Below are 21700 nucleotides of genomic sequence, written 5' to 3' on the forward strand. Positions count from 1 at the left end.
TTTATGACAGAAATGTCGTCTGCTAACGAGCTGATTATTAGATAGAGGTTTTTCTTAAGGTGTAGGTTTGCTTTTGTTTCTCTTTTGTTGTGACTGTTTAGAGAGAGAGAGAGAGAGAGAGAGAGAGAGAGAGAGAGAGAGAGAGAGAGAGAGAGAGAGAGAGAGAGAGAGAGAGAGAGAGAGAGAGAGAGAGAGAGAGAGAGATGAACTTCCAAACTTTCAGAATAGTTTCCTGTGCCAGCCGATTTGTGTGTTGCATTTTGATCCAAACCGATTTTTTTTTTACGCTGGGGACAAGCACTCCGAAGCGAGTTACTCATTGCCTAATTGTATGCTGCCCATCTAGACTAGGGTAACTTTTGATTGACCCCCGGCCACGAAGGCGAACCAAGGTCCCTGGTAGGCGGTGTTGCTCGGGCGTTTGATGCTGGCTCCTGATTTCCTGCCCTATTCCCCGATATTCGGTGCTCGGCTCGCCTTCCTTCTTTCCACCGGCTGCCCTGCAACTAACCAGCCTTTCTCGCGGCGCCTTACCTTGCAAAGGTAGGGAAGGGCATCCAAAGGTTAGAAAAGGCAATGGGGGGGGGGGACAAAAGGCGCCCTTCACCTGGGGCAGCCGGCGGGCGGAGAGGGGAGGAAAAATGGGGGGAGGGGGGCAAATGGAGGTTGCCACACTGCTGGGGTTGGCCGTCAAATGGACGCATCGGGTTGTACGGATTCCCATCTCCTTTGCAAAACATGTGCGGGGGCGGGAGGGAGGGAGGGAGGGAGGGGTGGGGGAAGCAGCGCACACGACTCGGATCACATGCGGGTCCCCTTGATTAGCCGTACATTATTTAGTGAAATTTGAGGAAATTGCGGTGTGCACACAACAAATCCGGTGATCGAGCCCCCGCGTCTGCCGATTGGCTCGGCCGGTCACGTGGACGCCTAACTTTATTCAGTTGACAGCAAGTAGGAGGGCTCTCTGGGAAGGGGGAAAAAAAAGACAGCGCCGGGGAAAATTAGTAATTTTCTATCTTCCGAAATTAATGGCCATGAGTTCGTATATGGTGAACTCGAAGTATGTGGACCCCAAATTCCCCCCTTGCGAGGAATATTTGCAGAACAACTACCTAGCCGAGCAAGGCTCGGATTACTACGGCGCCTCGCCAGACTCGGATTTCCAGCACCAGGGACTCTACGCACGGCCAAACTACGGCGGACAGCAGTCCTACAGCTGCGGCAATGCCCAAGGCTCGGCGGTGCAGGCGCGGGGTCACGGACAGGAGCAACCCGGCCTGACGGGCCCCATCCTCGGGCAAGGGGAGCACTGCCCTCCGCCCCCAGTGCCTGCCCCCAGGACTTGCAGCCAGCACCCCAATCTCAAAAGCCCGAACGGGTCACCCGCAGCAGCAGCAGCAGCAGCCGCCGCCGCCAAGCAGCCAGCCGTGGTGTATCCCTGGATGAAGAAAGTCCACGTTAACTCTGGTAAGCCTCCCTTTCTTTTCTCCATCTCCTCCTCCTCCTCCTCCTCCTCCTCCACGTGTGTGTGTCTCTCTCTCTCTTCCCTCCTCCAAAGAGGCCTTTCCAGGTTCCACCAGGAGAAAGTTAGGTGGAAATCGAGATTGTCTTGCCATAAAGGTTTGGTGTGTGTGTGTGCGCGCGGGGATGAAATAGGCCTCTTTGGCCATGTGCTTGAGAGGGAAGGAGATTTTCACAAAGGTGCTAGGATTTCTGAAGTCCTGCTCTGTGACTGAGAGAGGAAAGGAAGGAAGGAATGAAAGAAAAGCCCATCTGCCAGTAATAGCCATTGTAGAAGAGTTTGCAGTGGCTCCTAAAGAAACAATAGAGTCTAATGGGGGGGAAAAACAAAAATCAAAATTGACTTACAAATATTATTGGGGCAAGAAGGACTTTTAACAACTGCCTTTGATTTTTTTTTTTCCCCTCCCCTTCTCTCAGTAAATCCAAACTACACAGGAGGAGAACCAAAGCGCTCCCGCACCGCTTACACCAGGCAGCAAGTCCTTGAACTGGAAAAGGAATTTCACTTTATTAACCGGTACTTGACCAGCGGCGCAGGATTGAAATCGCCCATACGCTGTGTCTCTCTGAGCGGCAAATTAAGATCTGGTTTCAGAACCGAAGGATGAAGTGGAAAAAAGACCACAAATTGCCCAACACCAAAGGCCGCACATCCAGTTCCTCCTCCTCCGCCTCCAGTCATCACTTACAAACTGTTTCCAAGGAACACCAGACGGATTTGACCACTTTATAGAAAACTTGGAAGCAAGCCTTTTTCCAGCATTGGCTTCGGAATTAGGCTGCCCAGGATGTAGGCAGTCAAATGCAGGCGCTCACAAAGCGCACAATACTCATCCTGGTGAAAGGGAAAGCAAGGTGTAACACTTTACAAACTTTTCCAACGGGTCGCCTCCTGCTTTCTAGGGACAGCGGAGACAAATGTTATGGGGACCACAGGAGTGACAGAAGTCAACCTAAACATTCAAACAAAACAAATTCTGCTTCCAGGTGGTGAGAAAGTGATATACTGTATATCTTATCTGTCTATATATATATATATGGAAAACATAAATAAATCAAATTAATATTTTTAAATAAAATTCCCCTGGCAGCAGACAGCTAGGCGCTACTTCAGGCAACCCATTTGGGATTGCCTTTATAATCTACCCGGAAGGGTTAGGGTATTTGAGATTAGCTGTTTTTGCCTGTTTTTTCATCATTCCAGGTTGTGGAGCAGGGCAGATCCAAAACTGAGGTTTTGTCTTGAAAACAGGGCAAACATCATCTTTTTCATTTCTTTGAATGCTTTCAAGAAACAACCTTAAATTAAAAGCTTACCCAATTCCTCTACCTTTTCAGGAATATCTTTAAACAATGAAGTGAAACGGGTTATTTTCATGTGTTGGTGGTATTGTATTAGCCTATGTAATTTATTTGTTAGTTTTAGAAAAGAAAAAAAATATCAAACCAAAAATATAGAGGTAAAAAAACAAATTTTACTCTCCCTCTCGCTGCTTGGAGTTTGTTTTTGAAAAACTGATTTCCTTTGCTGCTTTCCTTTCAAGTTTTTCTGTACATAGGAAAATCTTTGTTCAGTTTTTCAGATGAGATAAAAAAGAACTGGGATTTTTTTAAAATTTGAAATGGACTCAGTGTTCCCTTTTGTTCATGGCTTGTACTTTAATCCAAGAGAGGAAGAGGAGGAGGAGGAGGAGGAGGAGGAGGAGGGAGGAGGAGGAGGGGGGGGAAAGTGATTAAATCAACCACAAAAGCCAAAGCCTCTTCCCCCACCAGTGTAGTAAATATTCCACGTGATTGTGACCCTCAAATTTATTTTATGTTCATCCTAGATTACTATTTTTTTACTAGCCTCTTTTGATTTAATTTATTGTGTTGGCATTAAAAACAAAAGAACACAATAGAGAAAGGGTAGATTCTATGGTTTGGATGGAAAAGATCAGTGCTTTCTTTTGATCCAGATGTAAATACAAGAACGTGGATAGATTTTAAACAGATTTTCAACATAAAGGCAGCTCTTACTGAGAGAAGAACAAGTGAGGATAAACTTTGGCAGAAATTTATGTCTTTTGCACTGATGAATAAGATTTTTTTATTCTTTGTTCCTTCTTTTCTTCTTTGGAAAATCAGTTTTGCCAAAAGAATTTAAGCTCCCATCATGATGATATAAAGGAAGATTCTTCCCCCCCCCCTCTAAAATCATTTATTCTTTCCAACCTTATCTTGTGACAGGAACAAAGCCAATGTTTTCCCCTCTGCCCCGTTTTCAGTTGGAAAAGCAGGGAGAAAGGTTCTGGATTCAAGTATTAAGTATCGCAGTCCCTTTCGCATTTACAATTTGTGCTTAAGCACTTTTATTTCCAAGTAAATTTGCTAGGTTTCATGGAATATGCAATCTCAAATTCTCTCGGTGGGAAAGTTTTGAATTCAGGAACCACAGGCATCTCATTTTTTTTTTTCCAGGCGGGCTGATTTCTAAGCACATCCCTTGATTTAAAGGAAAACAATAAAAATAATATTAGGGAAAGAAAAGGATATTTCCCCCCACACACACACACACACTAAATAATCGACATCCCAGAGACCCACCCTTAATGTTAGTGGATCTTAAGGGAATAAACCTGGTAGTTAAATTATACAGCTTGCGGACAGGAAAATTTTAGGATTAATCTCCTAGCGGGCTCTTCCTTTCTCTCCTTTTTCGGTGCCAGAGCCTCTTTCTTTGTCCCCTTTGAGCTGAACCTCCTCTTAGTCCCAGGCCCAGCCCCTAGCTCTGGCTCGTTCCGGTTTTTCTGTTGAATATCTGCCCGTCATGATATTAAAGATGGATATTTGGGCATTATTTGTGTCATTGTCTCTATGACAAAAAGCAAGCCCCCCCCTCCCCGTCCATTCAGCCTCCACGTTGAGAGGCTCAAAAGGTGTTCCTTTGCTCTCCCCCGCTCCCTTTTTTCCTTCCTTTTTTTTTTTTTACTGAAGTTCGGCTCAACTGTAGAAACAGGTTCATCCAGAGGACAAATTTTCTATGCGATTAGCCTGTATTGCAGCCTGGAGGAATGACCTCTAAACCCTTAACCTCTTTGACCTGGAGGAGTCCCCCTTCCTTTTTCGGCCACCTAGCAAAGCACAAGGCTGCTTCGAAACCCACTTGAAGTCTAAATTCGGACTTTCTTTCTTTCTTTCTTTCTTTCTTTCTTTCTTTCTTTCTTTCTTCTTTCTTTCTTTCTTTCTTTCTTTCTTTCTTTTTCCTGAAAGCAGCCACACCCGCCTTAACTGCTAACTGGGGTGGATTGTCTCTGGGTCCTTTTCAAAAATCTCATCCCACAATTGTTTGAATCCGGAGGAAAAGGGAGAGTTCACATTAGGCCTGGTTTGAACCGCTCCTGCAATCCTGTTCTGGCCTGAACAGGAACCTGACTCTGCCTCAGTTCCTTGGCTGTCACAGCCTTTGCCTAGTAGTTACTAGCGGGCAAGTTCCCACTGCCTTCAGCAGCCTAAGTCTTTTTCAATCTTGCTTCTTCTGGAGTCTGCAATCTGCTCCCTCAGTAAGAGAGGTCTCAGTAGGATTGCATGGGAGAAAATCTGGGAAAGACCAGAACAAAGGAGACTTCTGTGGGGTTTTGGGGCACAAAACTGTTTCTCCTCCAAATGGCTTATCCTTGGAGTTGACTTCTGAACAAATACGGTAGGGTTAAGGCTTTGGATCTGTGGTCCTAAACAACATTTAAGTTAAAAATCTATCTTCACCAAAGTGACGGCAACTACAACTCGCCCCCACTTTGGTGAAGATAGATTTTTTAACTTAAAATCTTGTTTAGAACCACACAAGGATTGGGGCCCAGCAAAGGCCAGTTAGGGCAAACCCTTAAGTCTGGTTTGCATAACAGGATGAGGGTGAGGAAAGCTGTAAAATTAAAACAGCCTAGGAAGGCTACATTTCTCTCCTCCCCCCCCCCCGCTGCCCCCATCTTCTCCCCCCCCCCACACACACAGTGATACCAATTTCCCAGTAAACAGGTTCTGAAGGGAACTGCTGTTGGGACAAATTTTACTCCACTATATATAGCTCATCCCTCTCCAAACCCAGGAATTGAAGAGGATGCAGAAGGTGTGAAGGAAACAGAACTGGCTCAAGTCCTTTGTAATGTTAATGTCTTCTTGACAAATGTTTAGTTCAAACTAAAGTTGACTTGAGAGAGTGTGTTTGAGTGCAGGGGAATCCTCTTTGAGCTTTTTTTTTTTAAAAAAAGTCTTAAATCTTGGTGGTATATATGTTAGCTCACCCTTGAAAGGAAATGATAAAGTGGCCGAGTTTCAAAGGTTTTCTATTTGATGGCTCCACATTGTAAACATTTGGTCAAAAATGTGAATGAAAATGCACGTGGGTGCCCACTGTTTACTTCCTACTACCCTTTTTTCACTGTTTCTGGGAGGGAGGCAGCAAAGGAGGCTGTTCTGGCCATGAGTTAAGCTGGGATGGTAGCTCCAGCAAATGGAAGTTGAAGTCATTTTCTTTCCTCGGCATAGGACTATCACCTTTGGGTCCAACTGCATTGTCCAACAATCTCTGTTTACTAGAGTTTGCCAATGTTTTGCTGCCTCTGAATAAACAACTATTTATACAAAGGGCTTTGGTATCATTATTTGCATACCCAGTTTTGATGCACACACACACACACACACACACACACACACACACACACACACACAAAATGTAAAGACTGGTATTCTGCATATAGACTTTTGCCCAGGATAGGGAGGGTGGATGCATGCATGTCAAAATCTGGTCTTTAGAAAAAGCTTGTCAAAATATGGTGGTTTTTTGTGCTTTTTTTTTAAAGACAAGATGGTGCCTTCAATCTAAATTGCTCAAATTATGCTTCCAAGAACGAGCAGAAAAAGAGTGAGTGGGACTGTTAGTTAAGGATCCAGCCTCTTTGATTTTAGGAGGTCACAATCCCAAAATAATATGCAAAGGCCTCCATCTTTATGCACCCTCCTTTACAGGGTTCCGTTTCAGCCTTCAGAATTCCAAGCTGTTCTGCATGGAACCACACTTCACCTTTCAGTTCTATGCAGAGTTACTTAAAATTAAGTCTGATTCCAGGATCCGCTGCTTCTCAGTAAACTTACTTGAGATTACAGCTGAATGTGAGGTGTGCAGTCCTCTTCCTGCTTGCCTGGGAATACTACTGAACCTAAAGGCACTTCCTTCTGAGTAAACATGCATAGGATCACGTTGTAAATCACTCTGTTCAGTGGAGCGAAGTCACCAACAGATATGGCCAGGATCAAGAACTCCCTATGTCAGGAGGAGAGGGGGAAAAAAAGAGAAGGTACTTTGAAATATTTTTCGGTTTAGTTTGAAATGACTCCTTTAGCCAAAGTTATTTCCATTGTACAACTGGGAAGTTTTCAGCGTGCTTTAAAATACCCTGCAACATTATTTACTTTCACTAGTATTGTTTACTTTTAGATTTATTTATTTCCCCCCCCCCACCTTTTTAATGGCTTTTTGTGTATGCATAACTTGTCCTAAATCCTGATCCTGAAACTGTTACCTCGCAGTCTCCTCTTAATCTAATGGGTGCTCCTCTCCAGAGAAAGTTCTGATTTGGTCCCAACTCCTCTTATAAGTGTTTAGAACATCTGCATTAGACTCTGAGGGAAATTTCATATAGAGTTTATGTTATGGCTTCCATCTGCTGGTGCAGGTCTGTGTCTGCATGTCCGCATATACACCCATGTTAAAACGACAACACTGCATTTGGGGAATGCATGGGCATGATTCAAATAACTCTCTGAATCAAGGCTATAGGGATGAAGAGAAGGATGCAATGGATCATAAGCTTATCCATAGCCTTTTTTCTTTCTAAAGGATGTTAGAAGTTTTGGCTGAAATAGTATCAATAAAGTAAACCTCTATAGTAAAATGTAAAATTATTAATATTGCAGCTGGAGGCTGAAGGTGAACACTAGCTTATACATTTCCTAATATATTCTAACTTCTCTGTTGTCCAATCAAGTATTTACACGATCAATTTGTTCTTATGGTTGAGGTTAAAACTTGACCTGTGTCATGTAAGACCCTTCTTCCATTTCTTCAGGGCAAAATCAGGCTAGAAATTTCAGGTGGCTCCATTTCAGTAAATAATTTCAATTCCAGAATCACTCTTCTCTTTCCTCCCCCCCCCCACAATTTACCCTCTCCAGTTTTGCATGTTCCTAATTTTTTTTATTCAAGAGAAGGCAACATTTTGAATGAAATTTATTTCTGGATGAAAAACATGCCAAGGTCAGAATCCTTTATCCTTGCACATCGGCCGCTATTTAAATCCAGAACTCTGTTGAGGAAAAAGAAGCATAGAATTTAAATTTCATTCAAATTGCTCCTCCCTGGCTGTTTTTTATTTTTTACCTTCCACTTTCTTTTTTTTTACTTTCACCTTTCTAAGGAAGGTTACCTTGGACAAGAATTCACATTCCTGTAGAAGGAGTTCAAATCCGAATTCTATGGTGGGCCGAAGGGAAGTGGTTGTATCCTTTGACTGGAGTTGTCCACTCAGGCTATAAAGGAGACCATTTTTGCTTGTTTGTAACCTAAGGCTGCCTTGAGGCCATAGTAGGAAAGTTGAACTCCAGAATGTCCAGTTAACCTTTTGTACTCAGGCCTTCTTCTTCTTCTTTTTTTTTTTGGCAAGGGCCCCCAACCTAAGACTACTGGCCCAAATCATTTTCCAAATTTAGATGCAGCCCATAGAGTCTCTGCTAAATGTTTCCCAAGTTGTAACTGTTAATGAGCACTCAAAGGGGAACTTGGTATATGCAGGCAAGAAGTAATCGTGGGAAGTAACTGTAGTTAATCGAGTGTTAATGGCACTTCAATTGCATTTGGGTTTCTGTGGTGGCTCCATCCACTTTTGGCAAGGCGGTTCTAGAGCAGCCCCCTGCCCCAAGCAGTTAAGGCCAGACTGCTACCACTGCTTTCCTTCTCACTTGGAAGGGAGGAAGGTTAAGGAGAAAGCAGAGCGCTGGCGAGCTTGGCTTTCTTCAGCTGTTAGGAAATGGCCCTCATATCTGCCCTTTGGACATGTGGCTGATGGGCTTCGCAATCCAACCCATCTGGAGAGCGCCCGTGGGGCGGTGGGGGGGGGGAGGGAGGGAAGGGGAGGGTGGAAGACAGAAGGGCAAGCCAGACCTTCCGGCGGCCAACGCCAGGAATCGGGTGGCCGAGCTAGTTAAGGGCTGCAAAGTTGCTAGAGCCCCTTCTCTTCGGAGAACTCCGCCTCCCTTCCGCCATAAAACACCCCTGACAGCCCGTAGTCAAACATTTCTCTTTCCACGAGGTCCTGGCCACTACAGTATTTATATCGGAGATATTTTGATTCCACCAGCCAAGCCCGCCCTCGCCCGCCCCGCACATGTTGGCTTGTCTTCTCCCGAAGAGTGCCAACCAAGGCTGGAGGCCAAAGCCCAAAGATCCAGCCGGCGGCGGGGGGGGGGGGGAAGCGTGGTCCGACCTCCCTTTTATTCAGGAGTGCCTGAGGGCGCAGTCTCAGGGGTGGGGGGAGGCCTTCCTGCCCTCGATACCCAGCACCTTCCAGGGCACGTTTTACCCAAAGGAGTTCTCCCGATCCTTTCGGCTGCAGCGCCTCTCCCGTTGCCCTCAGCGTCTTGCCCGGCCTCCAGAGGCGGAGGCGCTGGAAGGCAGCCCCGAGAACAAGTTTTCCCTCCACCCGAAGAGTAAATGGGAAGCCTGGCTCTGCTCGCCACGGCTGTGTTCACCAAACCTCCTTCTTGATGTCTTGTGGATGTGTGTGCGTGTAAGAGAGAGAGCGCGAGGGAGCGTGTGTGTGTGTGTGTGTGGGCGCGTAATGAAGAGGGGGAAGGTTGGCGGGCAAGAAGGGAGGAGGAGAGGGTTAAATATAACGATGTAGACCCAAATCATCTTGCTCTGGAAGAGTCGCGGCAGACAGCCTCCTGAAGTGCAAAGGAAGATGATAAGGATAGATTTTTCTCCAAGTCCTGACCACGTGATGGGCGAAATAATTAATTCAGCGCGTCCCTTAAGAAACGCGGAGTCGTCATTAATCTGCCAAGCAAAGGACTCTATCAGACTTGAAAACTGAAGAGATCCCAAGAATATAATATACAAAGGGGAGCGGGCTCTTTCTATGCACACCTATGCTCTTTGGCGAAAGCCGAAGGGGGGAAAACAAAACAACACAAAACTATATATATATATATATATACATTTGCCACTAATAAAAGAAAGAAAGCGGAGCTTGGTACGTACACATTTTCTTTCTTTTCTTTTATATTTCGAAATCCTGAATGAACTTAGCTGTCAAATGCTTGACAAATAGGGGCCCTTTTCCTGATTTGTAACTCTGCCCTAATCCGACGCTGTTCTCGGCGGCCGTGTGTGTGTGTGTGCGCGCGCGCGCGTGTGTGTGTGTTGGGGGGCGAGACGCCCCAATGTGTTGACTCTTGATGATGTGAGATTAAGAAACGGAGCCTTCCGGGGACCGGCGGTGGAGGAGAGAGGGAGAGAGGAAAGGACTGTTTTTTGACCAAAGGCTGGGAGAAATAGGAGTGTGTGTGTGTGTGTGTGTATACACACACTGGTCGTTTCTCTCTTACGGAGAACAATATTAGCTGTCAGGGCATCTGCTACCCATTCTGAAACGGTGAGAAAGGGCCTGAACTTCTTTTCAAGCAAAGGTCGTAAATTTTGCTTTGCGTCATAATAGAAGGCTATAAAATCGAGCCGAAATTTTACCCAAGGCAGACTTTAAGTAAGAGATAATGAATTCTAAAGGTACTTCTGCACCACCGCCTCGCGGGGCTGCCGGCGTGGCTCCATCAGTCCACCAAAGCCGGGGTGGTTTCGGATATTTCATTTGGGGGCTTCTGTTTGGGGAGGAAGGCAGACCTGGAAGGGTCTGGAGGACCCAGCTGAAAAGGGAATATTCCCACTGGAGAGGCGGAACAGCTTTTGATTCCTTTTGTAAAAGATACTCCATTGTAAACAAGCAAGCAAAGGAACAAACACGTGCTTTTGTACTGAAATAACTTTTTTTTAAAATGGGACTTTTAAATGCTTGATTAATATAGCTATATATTTGTGTGCGGGCGAGGGGAGAGTAGTCAGATCTAATAACTAAAAAGACTTCCACGGTGCTGTGTGGTAGGTTTGGGAACAAAGCGAGGAAATTTCCGCTCGTTTGGACAGATCCGTTTTGTAAACAGCATAGCCTTTATTAAGGCTCCCTTTCTCTTGTCTTCTCTCCAGATTGTTGCTTTTTATGACTTCCGTTGTGTGTCAGGACATAGACGGAGTTTCCCGTGTTATGAATTATACATTCAAACAATAACACATTAATTCAATTATTCGGATATGACAAATGATTTTGCTTTGGGTTAGTGACTAAGAAACATATTTGCTCTTTCACAATCTGAATGCACACACATGCAGGTTGCATATTCTCTCTGTTGGTCTTAGTGAGAACCCAAATTTACCAGGGAGGGGGAGGGAGAGAGGGAGAGAGAAAGAGAAAGAGAGAGAGAGAGAGACTCTAAACCTAAATGGAGAAGGCCCTTTAATGATAACGCTGATTCCTGCATATCGCCTAGAATATTTTATCAGTTTGACAATTGCCGTGTTTGTTGTTATAAATCATCGTAAGTAATTCCTGGAAGGATGCTCGTCTGTGTGTATCTGTGTGCCCATACGATGGAGGGGTGGGGTGAAAGACAGAAGGAGAGGGAGAGACAGAGAAGGCCCTGCAAGGACTGTAAATCTTTCTATTTTATTGCTCTATGAACAGATGCTTAGAAGGAAAAAAGCCTTAGATCCTTTCTCGGGACACATCTTGGCCAACTGGATTCCTCTCACTCGACCAGTTTCACACTTGGCTTGTAGGATCCGCAGCTTTACTTTCGTTTGCTCCTCGTTTGTTTGCCTGAAACACAATTTCTAAGGGGCCTGCATGTGCGATTTCTTGTATTACTACTCCCCCCCCTTTGCGAGCCTTTTTTTTATTTCTTCTTTTATCTTTTTTCCCTTTAATTGGTGGTGGGTCTTTCAGGCTCTGCTCTACCTAATGGGGAAAACACAAGAAGAAAACACACCACTTTCCTCTTCCGCAAGTGTTAAATTTTAGAGGAGTCCTTCCATTTGCCATACTGGAAGATTATTTGGCAGGTTAAAAATATTATAAAAGGGATTATAAAAGGGACCCGCAGGCTCAGAGCTTTCCACCTGGTTCCTGTGCTTAGCTCACTATTAAGATCATTGGGATAAAATTCTATTAAGCCACTTTCTGGGAAGTAAGCTTCACATCAAAAGGGCTGACTCCCCTGGATGTATGCCTAAAGCCACTTTCCCACAGCTGACTGGATTGGGCTCCCGAAGGTGATCAATTCTTAAATAAAAGTTTCCTCTGGACCTTGATGTCTGGGCTCCAGCCTTATTCTCAGTCGCTCAGCCCTTAGAAAGCAGAATAATGCAGATAAGTGAAATGAAATATTTATGGCTGAAAAGCCATACATTTCTGTCATATGGTCAGGTTTTGGATGTTAAAGAAATCTTAGCATATCCTGGATTAGACTGGGCACGTCCACAACTTCAAAGTTAAACTTTAGAGTGTGAGAAACACAAGAGATGCATTCCTTCTGCTGGGATGACTAGTAGATGTTGGTAATATCCTTTGTAGGAACAAGAAAACGATTATTTTGTCTAAATCGGCTTTGTTTACAAGCAAATCATCAAGCTTTATCAGACGGAAGGAAGGAAGGAAGGAAGGAGGGAGGGAAGGAGGGAAGGAGGGAAGGAAGGAAGGAAGGAAGGAGGGAGGGAAGGAAGGAGGGAAGGAGGGAGGGAGGGAGATACATGCATAGATGCATAGTGAAAGTGCCAACACCGTAGTATTCTATCTCTGACTGGGCAAACCCAACTTTCTTTATATTTGTTTGTCTCTGAGTCTCATTCCACTCTGGCTTGCAAACAGTCGGATGATTCCGTTCTGTCCGTCTGTCGGACTGAGGAAGACTTGCAACCATACAGCGGATCGAACAGAATGGCTAGGAATCCAGTGTTGCCAAGCCAGGCTTCCTGGATCACCACCCAATGCAAAATCCTCCCTTCCACCCCGAAGCTTTAAGGCAGAAGTTAAGTGGAGCCAAGAGGAAGAAGACCCTCTTGTACCATTTATATGAGCCCCCACCCCCTGTCTTTCTGCTCACAGATGATGGTGGTGGTGATGGTGATGATTAGAAAAATGATTAGTCCTATATAGGTACTTTAACTAAGTTAACCTTGGTGGCTTAATTTATCGTGAAAAGACAACAATGTCTGCCAGCCCTGCATCACTTAGCCGGAGAAAGACTTGACTAAGAAGGATCGCACCACCCAGATGTTATCAGGATTTACAAAGAAACCTTGAAGTCCATGCTGCGATGCCCCTTGGCACTGGATAGTTAAAGGACACCGCCATGGAAGTACCAAATTTTCTGAAGAGACCTTTTCTCTGTCGGAAGGTCTGGGGGAGCCTTTGACCCAGTGGGCTCAACCCATCTGTAATGGACAGACCCCCATCTGAAGGATCTGGAGACTGGATCACTGAGGACAAGCCGAGTGGAAGTTTCAGCCTTAATCAACACCATCTCCACTCTCAGGATCACGTGAACAAATATGCTTGTATTTTAAGGCAGCGCCTGTATTTCTTATTATACAAGGCTTCCTCTGGTGTCGGAATATATATATACATATATATACACACATATATAAAGTATATATATATGAAGTATATATATATATATACATATATATATATTCATTGATATTCATATAATAAGTCTCATCGCTTATTATTTACAAACAAAAGAAAACGATAAACTGGCATAGTTGGTTTTGTTATTATTTTGTGGGCTTGTTCCTGAATGATTTTTTAAAAAGTATATAATTGCTACGGTATTATGAAAGCCAGCAAAACCAGGGTCCATTCGCTCTCTTTTATTGGAGCTCCAGCAGTGGTTTTTATTCTACCGGGAATACTGGTCTATGGAAATGCCTGGGCAAATCCGCAAGATCAGGTTTAGGAGCCTTATTGTCTCCAGAACAAAGGAGGAAGGATATATTCTCAAAACTGCCAACCTCCAGATTTTGACCTAGAAGGACAGCTTTACAATAAGCAAGGATCCAGGTAAGCGATTGCATGAGTTTTCACGAGCATTAATTCCCCACTTCGGACTTGAATACTGCAAGGAACTGCAGAATGTCCAACGCCTGTCTTCCTGTCTTCTATCAGGACACCTTATTTAAGCTGGGACTGAAGTCTTTGTTGGAAACTCAAGGCTTTTCTAAATAACCATTTTCCTCTGAAATAACTTGGGGCTTGGGTAATTTGAGGGCGGTGGACGGGGGGGGGGGGGAAGAGAACCAGGATTTGTCTTAATTGAAAAAGGAAAGGGGGAAAAGGCAGACGTCTCCTTGGTTCAGATAACGGGGTTCCCAGGATAACCAAGATCAGGTTATGTAAATTATTTGAAAACCCCAGATAAAAACGATACCGCTGCCTGTGGACTGACTCTTTCTAAAAAGCAGTGGCTTCCCATTACTTTTCTTCGTTTGTTTTGGTTTATTCTGCCAGGTTTCTTTCAGTTTTTCTCCCCCCCTTCCCCCCCCCCAAAAAATCACATGCTGATAAAGCAGGTTCTCGTTATTCCACCCTATTTTTTTATGGAGGTGTATAAAGTTCATGAATCTTCGTGTCTTTGACCGCTTAAACAGAAGAGTCCCAATCTACTGGTAGGAAGGTGAGAGGTACCTGCTCCCATCGATTCTAATGAGCTGGACTGCCAGCTCTTTTACCTGTCTACTCGCAGGCAAGTCCCGCCGATCTCAACGGGAGTTGCTAACAAGGTTTCCTTAGGATGGCAAACAGGGGGTTGGTTCCTCCTTTTTTTGCTGGAAAGTGGCTAATAATTAAATCGTTTGCAAACAGCCTATATATAAAATATTGCTATTAGCCGTTTTCGCTTCTACGGAGCTCCGTAGCTCCGTGACCAACTCTTTTTTTTTTACTGCAAGGGACATTAAACCTTGTCAGATTTTCTTGGACTAAAAACATAGGTGCTTTCAACAGAACCGACTTCTCTCCCTACTAGAGCAACGCTGTTGAAGCCAGACTGTGTTTTCCTTAGCTGTGGAACCGATTTTAAAGTTATGGCCAAGTCACAAGAAGTTTGGACCCAGACATATTTACCCGGAGGTCAAGCCAGACTAAATTCAATAGGCAAGAATTTTATTTATTTATTTATTTATTTATTTATTTGGTGTTTTTTTGGCGAGGGATCTAAAGTTTGCCCGAACTTCATGATAACCGATAACCTCCTTCGTTTTATATATATACATGCTAGCGAAATCATTAACACTTGCTGCCAAGCGATAGAAAAACATGGAATAAAAATGGTGGGCTCAGGTTCCTGTTTCGGACCGGTCTGGTTCAGAAACTCCAGCGGCCTCGGATCTCTTCCCCCCCCCTCCCCCGCCCCCCTCCCCGCCGCCGCCGCCGCCCTCGCCCTCTTCCTTTCCCGTTTAGCTCTCAGGCCTGCAAGCCGCGAGCCTGACGAGTTAAGTCGTCTGAATCCAATTAAGGCAAGCGGCGTTGCATTCTGTTACGCGACGGGGAACTCTCTGGGCAAGGGAAGGGAACTTCGCCTAAAATTTCAACTATCTCCTTCCTTCCGGCCCGCAACCACATCCGAGGCCGGCCCTGCTGCTGCTATCTCAGCGCAGATCCTGAACCGGGAAGAAAGAGCGCAGGTTGAGGGTTTCCGATCGGGAGGCGCGGCAGCAGCAGGAGGCGCGGCGGGAAGGAGGACCCAGGGCAGCCGGACAGGGGAGCTGCCTTTCCTGGGCGAAGACGGGTTCCCTCCCCAGCCAGCTCGAAACGGCCGGAGTAAAGTAAAGTTAAAAGAAAAAAGAAAAAAGAGGCTGCAGATGATTCCGCTTCTTTCTCACTCTCTGGGAAAAAGCCACATTTCCAAGCAGCTTTTCCCCCCGCCGGGTCGCGTTTGCTTCTGCAGAAAGGATTCAGAAGTCGATAATTAATTAGGCACACAATGAAAACTTGACCGCGTTAATCAGCCGTGAGCTTTGGCAAATAATGACCCTTCCGACAGACGCTTCTCTACGGTTCCCTTCCTTTTACCGCCGCCGCTTGCTTTTCTCTTCCCTAACCCACCCCCCCCACACACACACACGCGCGCCCCCCAAAATTAAGCTTTACTCGGCCACGGTACGCAACACCTATTCCTAATGAATTCCCGGGGTTTTTTGGGCGGAGGGGTGGGTGGGGGCGAAAGGAGGAAAAATAAAATAAAAGCCCTTAAATTGACGTCCTCCTCCCACGTGAATATAGGGCTGTAAAATACCGGCTGGGCCAAGCCAGGCCTTGGAGGACCTGGGATCCAGGTTGCAGCATTCGGGGACGGCCGGTCAGCTCCGCTTTCCCGAAATCCCATAAATTGAAAGTGGTTGGAAGAGGGAGGAAGAGGAAGGCGCCTGCCTCAGAGCTGGCTTTGGCTCAGGCTAAGAGAAGAAATTGGGAGCTGGCTCCGGGGCCGGTCTTGGAGGGGGTTCCCCAAGCTGGTTCTTCATTGAGCAGTGAGTTATTGCTATCCCAGCCAAAGGTCATTTCAAAGGCTTAGACTGGTGAGACGGTCTCTTTCTAATGACTGAGGCTTCATTGTGGGGGAGGGCCCCCCTCCCTTACCTCGGTAGTTCTGTTAATGTCCTCCAAGTTGGGGGAAGCAGAGTTAGGGGTACAGGCGGCTATAGGCACAGCGTGGGAATGATTTTCGGTGCGGGGGGGGGGTTTAAAGTTAATATTGTTTTCAGTTAAAACAAAGCCAATGCTTGCCTGAGCTCTGCCTAGCAGAGCTGAACAAGGCTGTGCTAAAAGACTGGATGGGAAGTCAGTCCGATGGCTGGACTTTTCTTGAGGGGGGGGGCATAAACTCTAGGCAGCCTTGAGACACTTAACATAGCCACTGAATTAAGCGTGTGGCTGTTGCGATGGATTAGGTCTTTGGGGTGCAGTACTGTGCATTGAGTCTTATTTCTCCTTAAAATGCTAGAAACGTGGGCCTATTCTCAGTGCAAAAAAGTTACTATCCACCCTAAGTCTAACTTTAGTATTTCTTTAAATACCCCTACACAAAGACAGAGGAAAACAAGAAAGGCTCTTCCTCCTTGCAAATGTTCAGCTTAAAAATATTATGCCTCTGTATGTGTGTGTGTGTGTGTGTGTGTGTGAGAGAGAGAGAGAGAGAGAGAGAGATCAAAATGGCAATTTAAACCCAAGTATACTTTCTCAATGATTTGTGTCCTTAAATGGTTAAATATTAGGAGATGATGTTCCTTCGTGTATATCTGATAATAGAATTGTTCTTTGGAAAATAAGAGTTTGCAAATATTAATTGCCTTTAAAAGGAACCATATTCAGGTATATACTCCTGATTGCGAGTAAATCAAAGGACGCTGCTATTGCAGGCCTGTGAATCTAAGAATAAGACCCATTGTATTAGAGCTCCGTGAGAAAAATAGCTCTGCCTCACGGATACATTATTTATGAAGTCAGTGGTTCAGAACTGCGGGTGGTGTGTGTGTGGGGGGGGGGTGAGATAAAAATGCATCCACTGAATGTGCCCCTTTGTTCCAGGTGCATCTCATTGTTTTATCCGAGGGACCCACAAGACCATCCCCACAGCTTTGCAGATAAAATTCAAGAAAAAACGTAAAAGGGGTGAGTTTGTCTGCAATTTTTTTTTAAAAAAACCCCTCCAGTGGCTCTGTACACATTGCCTCTCTCCTCCACGTGGGTTGTTGCCGATAAATGTTGTTTCCAATGGAAGAGGTCGGAAAAGGAAAAAAAAACGATCAAAAAAGAAAAATATTCTCTCCGTGTTGCTCCCTTAGGAGCTTTAATCCACATAATGTAATGTAAAGTACCTGGCTATTCATAAAAAGGTTGATATACAACTGCCTTAAAAATGCACTTGGAGCACACAGATAAAAGGTTATTACTACCATAAACATTATCCTCCGCCCTCAGTAGCATTTATATCCACCCCAGCCTTTAGTAGATCATTATTTGTTCTTTTCTTTTTTAAGGAAAGGGAAAAAAGTCTTTAATGGGCCCAGATCACGGCGGTCCTTGTCGATCCCACAAAATGTACTCTCTTCCTCCATTCCAAACCTCCATCCTGATCAGACCGGACGCTAAAAGAATTGGGGGGCCTCGGCACTAGTCCAGCTATTTCAAGCCCCCCCACCCCCGCCCCCCACGTCTCCCCGTTTGCGGGACCGGGGAGAGAACTCCCGAGGTCCGATATACCAGACCGAGAGAGCTTACACAAGGCTGAAATCGCACCCGATCTGGGAAAGGTCCGAGCAGTCTGACTGCGTTGCAAACTGCGAGTTAGCGGTAAGAGAGACCAGAGGGCCGGGACAAAAAAGGCCAAGCAGATTTTGGCCGGCTAGCAGGGCGTCTCCAACGGCAGAGCATTAGGGAAAAAAAACCCCAGTGATACAGGGTGGCGGTGATCGACTCGGGCCGCCGCGGTCCATTTCCATCCATCACCCGTTCCTCGCCCGGAAGAAACGTGGTGGGGTTTTTTCCCCCCCCCCCACCCGCCTCACCCCCACTTCCCGCCGGGCGCTGCCATCGGTCCGCAGGCCTGCCTTCCCTCGAAGACCCGGAAAGTCATCTCTGGCTGGGAAAAGGGGCATATATATATATATATATTTTTCCCCTCGAGCTAAAACACGCGGCGGGGCTCCCTGTGGGCGAAACGGTCTCTTCACCTCCGAAAGCAAAAGTACTGCCAAAAAGAAAAAAATAAAGAAAGAAAGAAAAAAAGAAAAAGGGCCGGCGCGGTGGCCTTTTATATAGAGATTCTCCGCCTCGCAGGCACTTTTGGCGGCGTCGGACGTTGGGGAGGGGGAGGAAGCTTTCTTTCTATGGCCGGCCTTCCCCACCCCCCTCCCCACTCCCACGCAGCTGTTGTGGCTGCTTCTCCTTGCTTCTGCCTTTCTCCGCTTTCCATTTCTTACTGAAGCGTTTACTGCCCAGCGCCAACAGTCATAAATTTTGCTACGCGCCGCCGTGACAGGTGCATTGATATGCGCTGCGAGAAGTCGGCTGCTTAATAACCACTCCTCCGGCCTCTCTTAGTGCCTTTTATTTATTCGGTATCATATTAGATATTGATCCCCGGCAGAATTAAGTGGAGTGGGACGCCTTGGTCGAGAACTGGGGGTTGATAGGAAAGCCTGGGCTAGGCACCGGATCGAAAGCAAGTTTGTGAGCGCCGGGAAGTTATCAACAGACCGGCATAGCTCGGGGTTCCCCCTTGGCACGTGGTACCTTTGGGGTCCTCTGGGGAGGAGGAGGAGGAGGAGGAGGAGGAGGAGGAAGCAGCGGGGGTGGGGGGGGGGAAAGGAGAGACTCTGGTTTTTTTGGTGCCCTTTGGTTTCTAGGGTGAGATGGAGAAGGGTGAGGAGATGAAGGGATTGCCTAAGGGCACGGCCCGGTTCAGACAAGGTTAACCTCTGGAGAGGCCTGGCCACGAAGCAGGGTCCTGGGTAGACAGGGGCTTCTCCACAGCCTCCCATCCCGAAAAGCTGTATCCTCAAATTTTCCCATTGCTCAAAAATTAAATTAAAAAGGAGCTTTTTCAGCCTAGGGCAGCCTTGCAAAGCCCAAACCGTGTGAGGAAGAAGAAGGGATAGGAAAGGAAGGAAAGGGGGGGGGGAAGAGAGAAGAGTTGTGTGCCTTCACAACTCTTGAGTATGTGTCTGTGTGAGATCTAAAAGATGAGCCCCCAAAACAGTAGAGCATTGTCCATGTGATTTATGGCCCTCTGCCTCCTTTTTAGGTTCAAGCAGAGTTCACAAGCAGTTGGTATGTAGAGAGAGAGAGAGAAAGAGAGAGAGAGAGAGAGAAAGAAAGAAAGAAAAAGAAAGGCTTCTCAGTTTGCTGTAATATTCTCTCTGAAGATCTTGTGCGTTGCTTGAGAAAACCTGGTTTTAATGAATGAACCAGGAAGCACCAAGTCATGTGTTGATTCAGAATAAACAAAACCCCCTATGAACTAGTGAGATTGTAATGGGCTAAGGGGTGGACTTTATGATTATGAATAATTATTTGTGAATAAATGCAGCCTTAAAGGCTAATAATACACACGTCAGTGGAAGGAAATCCTGGACATCCGCTAGGTAAATTTCTATTTTATTTCCATTTGCTTTTTAACTTGGGCCCCACTTTATATTTTTCTCTCTCTTTCTTTTTCTTTAGATTCTTGGGAATGTGCATCTAAAAGTATATTCTTCCAATAAAGATAAAATGAACACTAGTTCACCATCTTTAATGCCATTGTAGGTTTATAAAACTTGAAACCAGAAGCTTATTTTTCATTTACTTAGTACATTTATATCTCATTTTTCCTCTCAAAATTCTCATAGTATTTTAGTTGTTTAAGGGTGTATGCATGTATACATCTTCAGTGTTTTGAAGTAAACATCAACAGTACAATATTTCTCTATTTTCTCTCTATAGTTTATGTAGATTTAAATACTTTTTAAAAAATTAAAATACATTAAAATTGTGAAACATATCACAGTTTAAGTAAAGATGTTCCTGACCTCTGTATAAAAGGTACTGTGAACATTGGCTAGGCAGCTAAAGTGTTTTGTATGACAAAGATGGGAATATATAGCAATTTTAGAATATTTTAATTATAAATATTTTGCATTATGTCAATCACAGCCATGATGTCCCAAAGTGACACCTGAAAAGTTTTTTGAAATGTGAAAGGAAGGATATCAATATCTTTACTAGGAACCAGTTACAGAAATGCAAAATTTTCAGAAGAATTAATAACTCCTTTTTTGTGGTCTCTATGTACCACATTTGCAAACCAATTTAAATGCCTGGAATCTGTGATTCTAACTTTGCTATCTGAAAATAAAAATGTAAATGATCACAAAAAAACTAATCATTTTCCCTGCTTCAATTTGAACACCAACAATTCTTGAGTTTATTTGGGGACTCAAAAGTTCAATGATTTAAAGTGGTGATTTAAAGTGAAAACAATGGAAAATGCATTTTAGATTCAATGGCTTATGTGTTCAGCACTTAATGAGCTTATGTGTAAACTATATTAGGGGCATGTCTGGAGAAACTGAACTTTAGAGCATTAGGAATGGAGCCCTTATAGTTATGATCCCTGTGGTGCAACCTCCCCTACACTTTAGCCATGGATTTATTCCATTGAGCCCAGTAGGCCTTCTGAATAAACAAGGCATAACACCAAACTGCTTGATGCTTATTTATAAGTACAGTTAAATTGGAAACATTAAGCCGGGTTTTTAATATTTACCTGTTTTTCCAGATTGTTGATGCTACTTTTCTTCTTACAAAATAGGACACTTAGCAAATGTATTTGAGAAGATTCAGACTTAAACACTTTGCTTAAAACTAAATTCATGGGTCTGACTTCTATGTAAATGCATTGTACATTTGAAACCAAGCATCAATTAACACGCATTTACTTATTTATTAATGTACTTAGCCTGATTTCTAATTTTCTCCAAAGATATCTATTAGATAACTTCTGTTCAGATAGACTTGTGGTCCCAGGGTCACACAGTGGATGAACAGAAATGAAAAGTCTGCCCTTGCCAAGCTAAATCCATCATTATCTCTCTTTCATTCTCTCTCTCCCTCCCTCCCCCTCCCTCCCTTTCCCTCTCCCTCTCTCCTGCCCCCCATCTCTCTCAAGATATTTCATGTCATTAGCCCATATAGAGCTAAAGAGATATAGAGACACCCCTTAACAGTGAGAAAGGAAATCTTAATGTTTCTCCCAAACATCGAAGGCCATGTTTATACACAGAAGGCAGCACAGAAATAACAATGCATAGACCATTATGAATATTTGGGGAAAAGAAACCTGTATATGATTAATTTGTGTGTGTGTGTGTGTGTGAAACAGAAATGGGATTTTCTGCATGGCAATAAACCCACAGAACAGCTTCTCAATGAAAAGCATACTCTGAAAATAATCTCCTTATTTTATGTAGTTTTTAGGTCAAATTACCCCACCA

General features: G+C 44.8%; 1 protein-coding gene across 1 annotated transcript; it reads left to right on the top strand.

Annotated features, from left to right (window-relative positions):
* Window positions 1-1031: 1031 nt before the first annotated feature.
* HOXD4 (homeobox D4) lies at window positions 1032-2260 on the top strand (the record flags this gene model as incomplete). Its single annotated transcript, XM_083353479.1, is given in 3 exon segments — window positions 1032-1470; window positions 1945-2052; window positions 2055-2260. Coding segments are annotated over 3 exon segments (753 nt in total).
* Window positions 2261-21700: the final 19440 nt, after the last annotated feature.

Source organism: Vipera ursinii, assembly GCF_947247035.1.
Source record: "Vipera ursinii genome assembly, chromosome: 1".
In the NCBI taxonomy this organism is placed as follows: Eukaryota; Metazoa; Chordata; class Lepidosauria; order Squamata; family Viperidae; genus Vipera; species Vipera ursinii.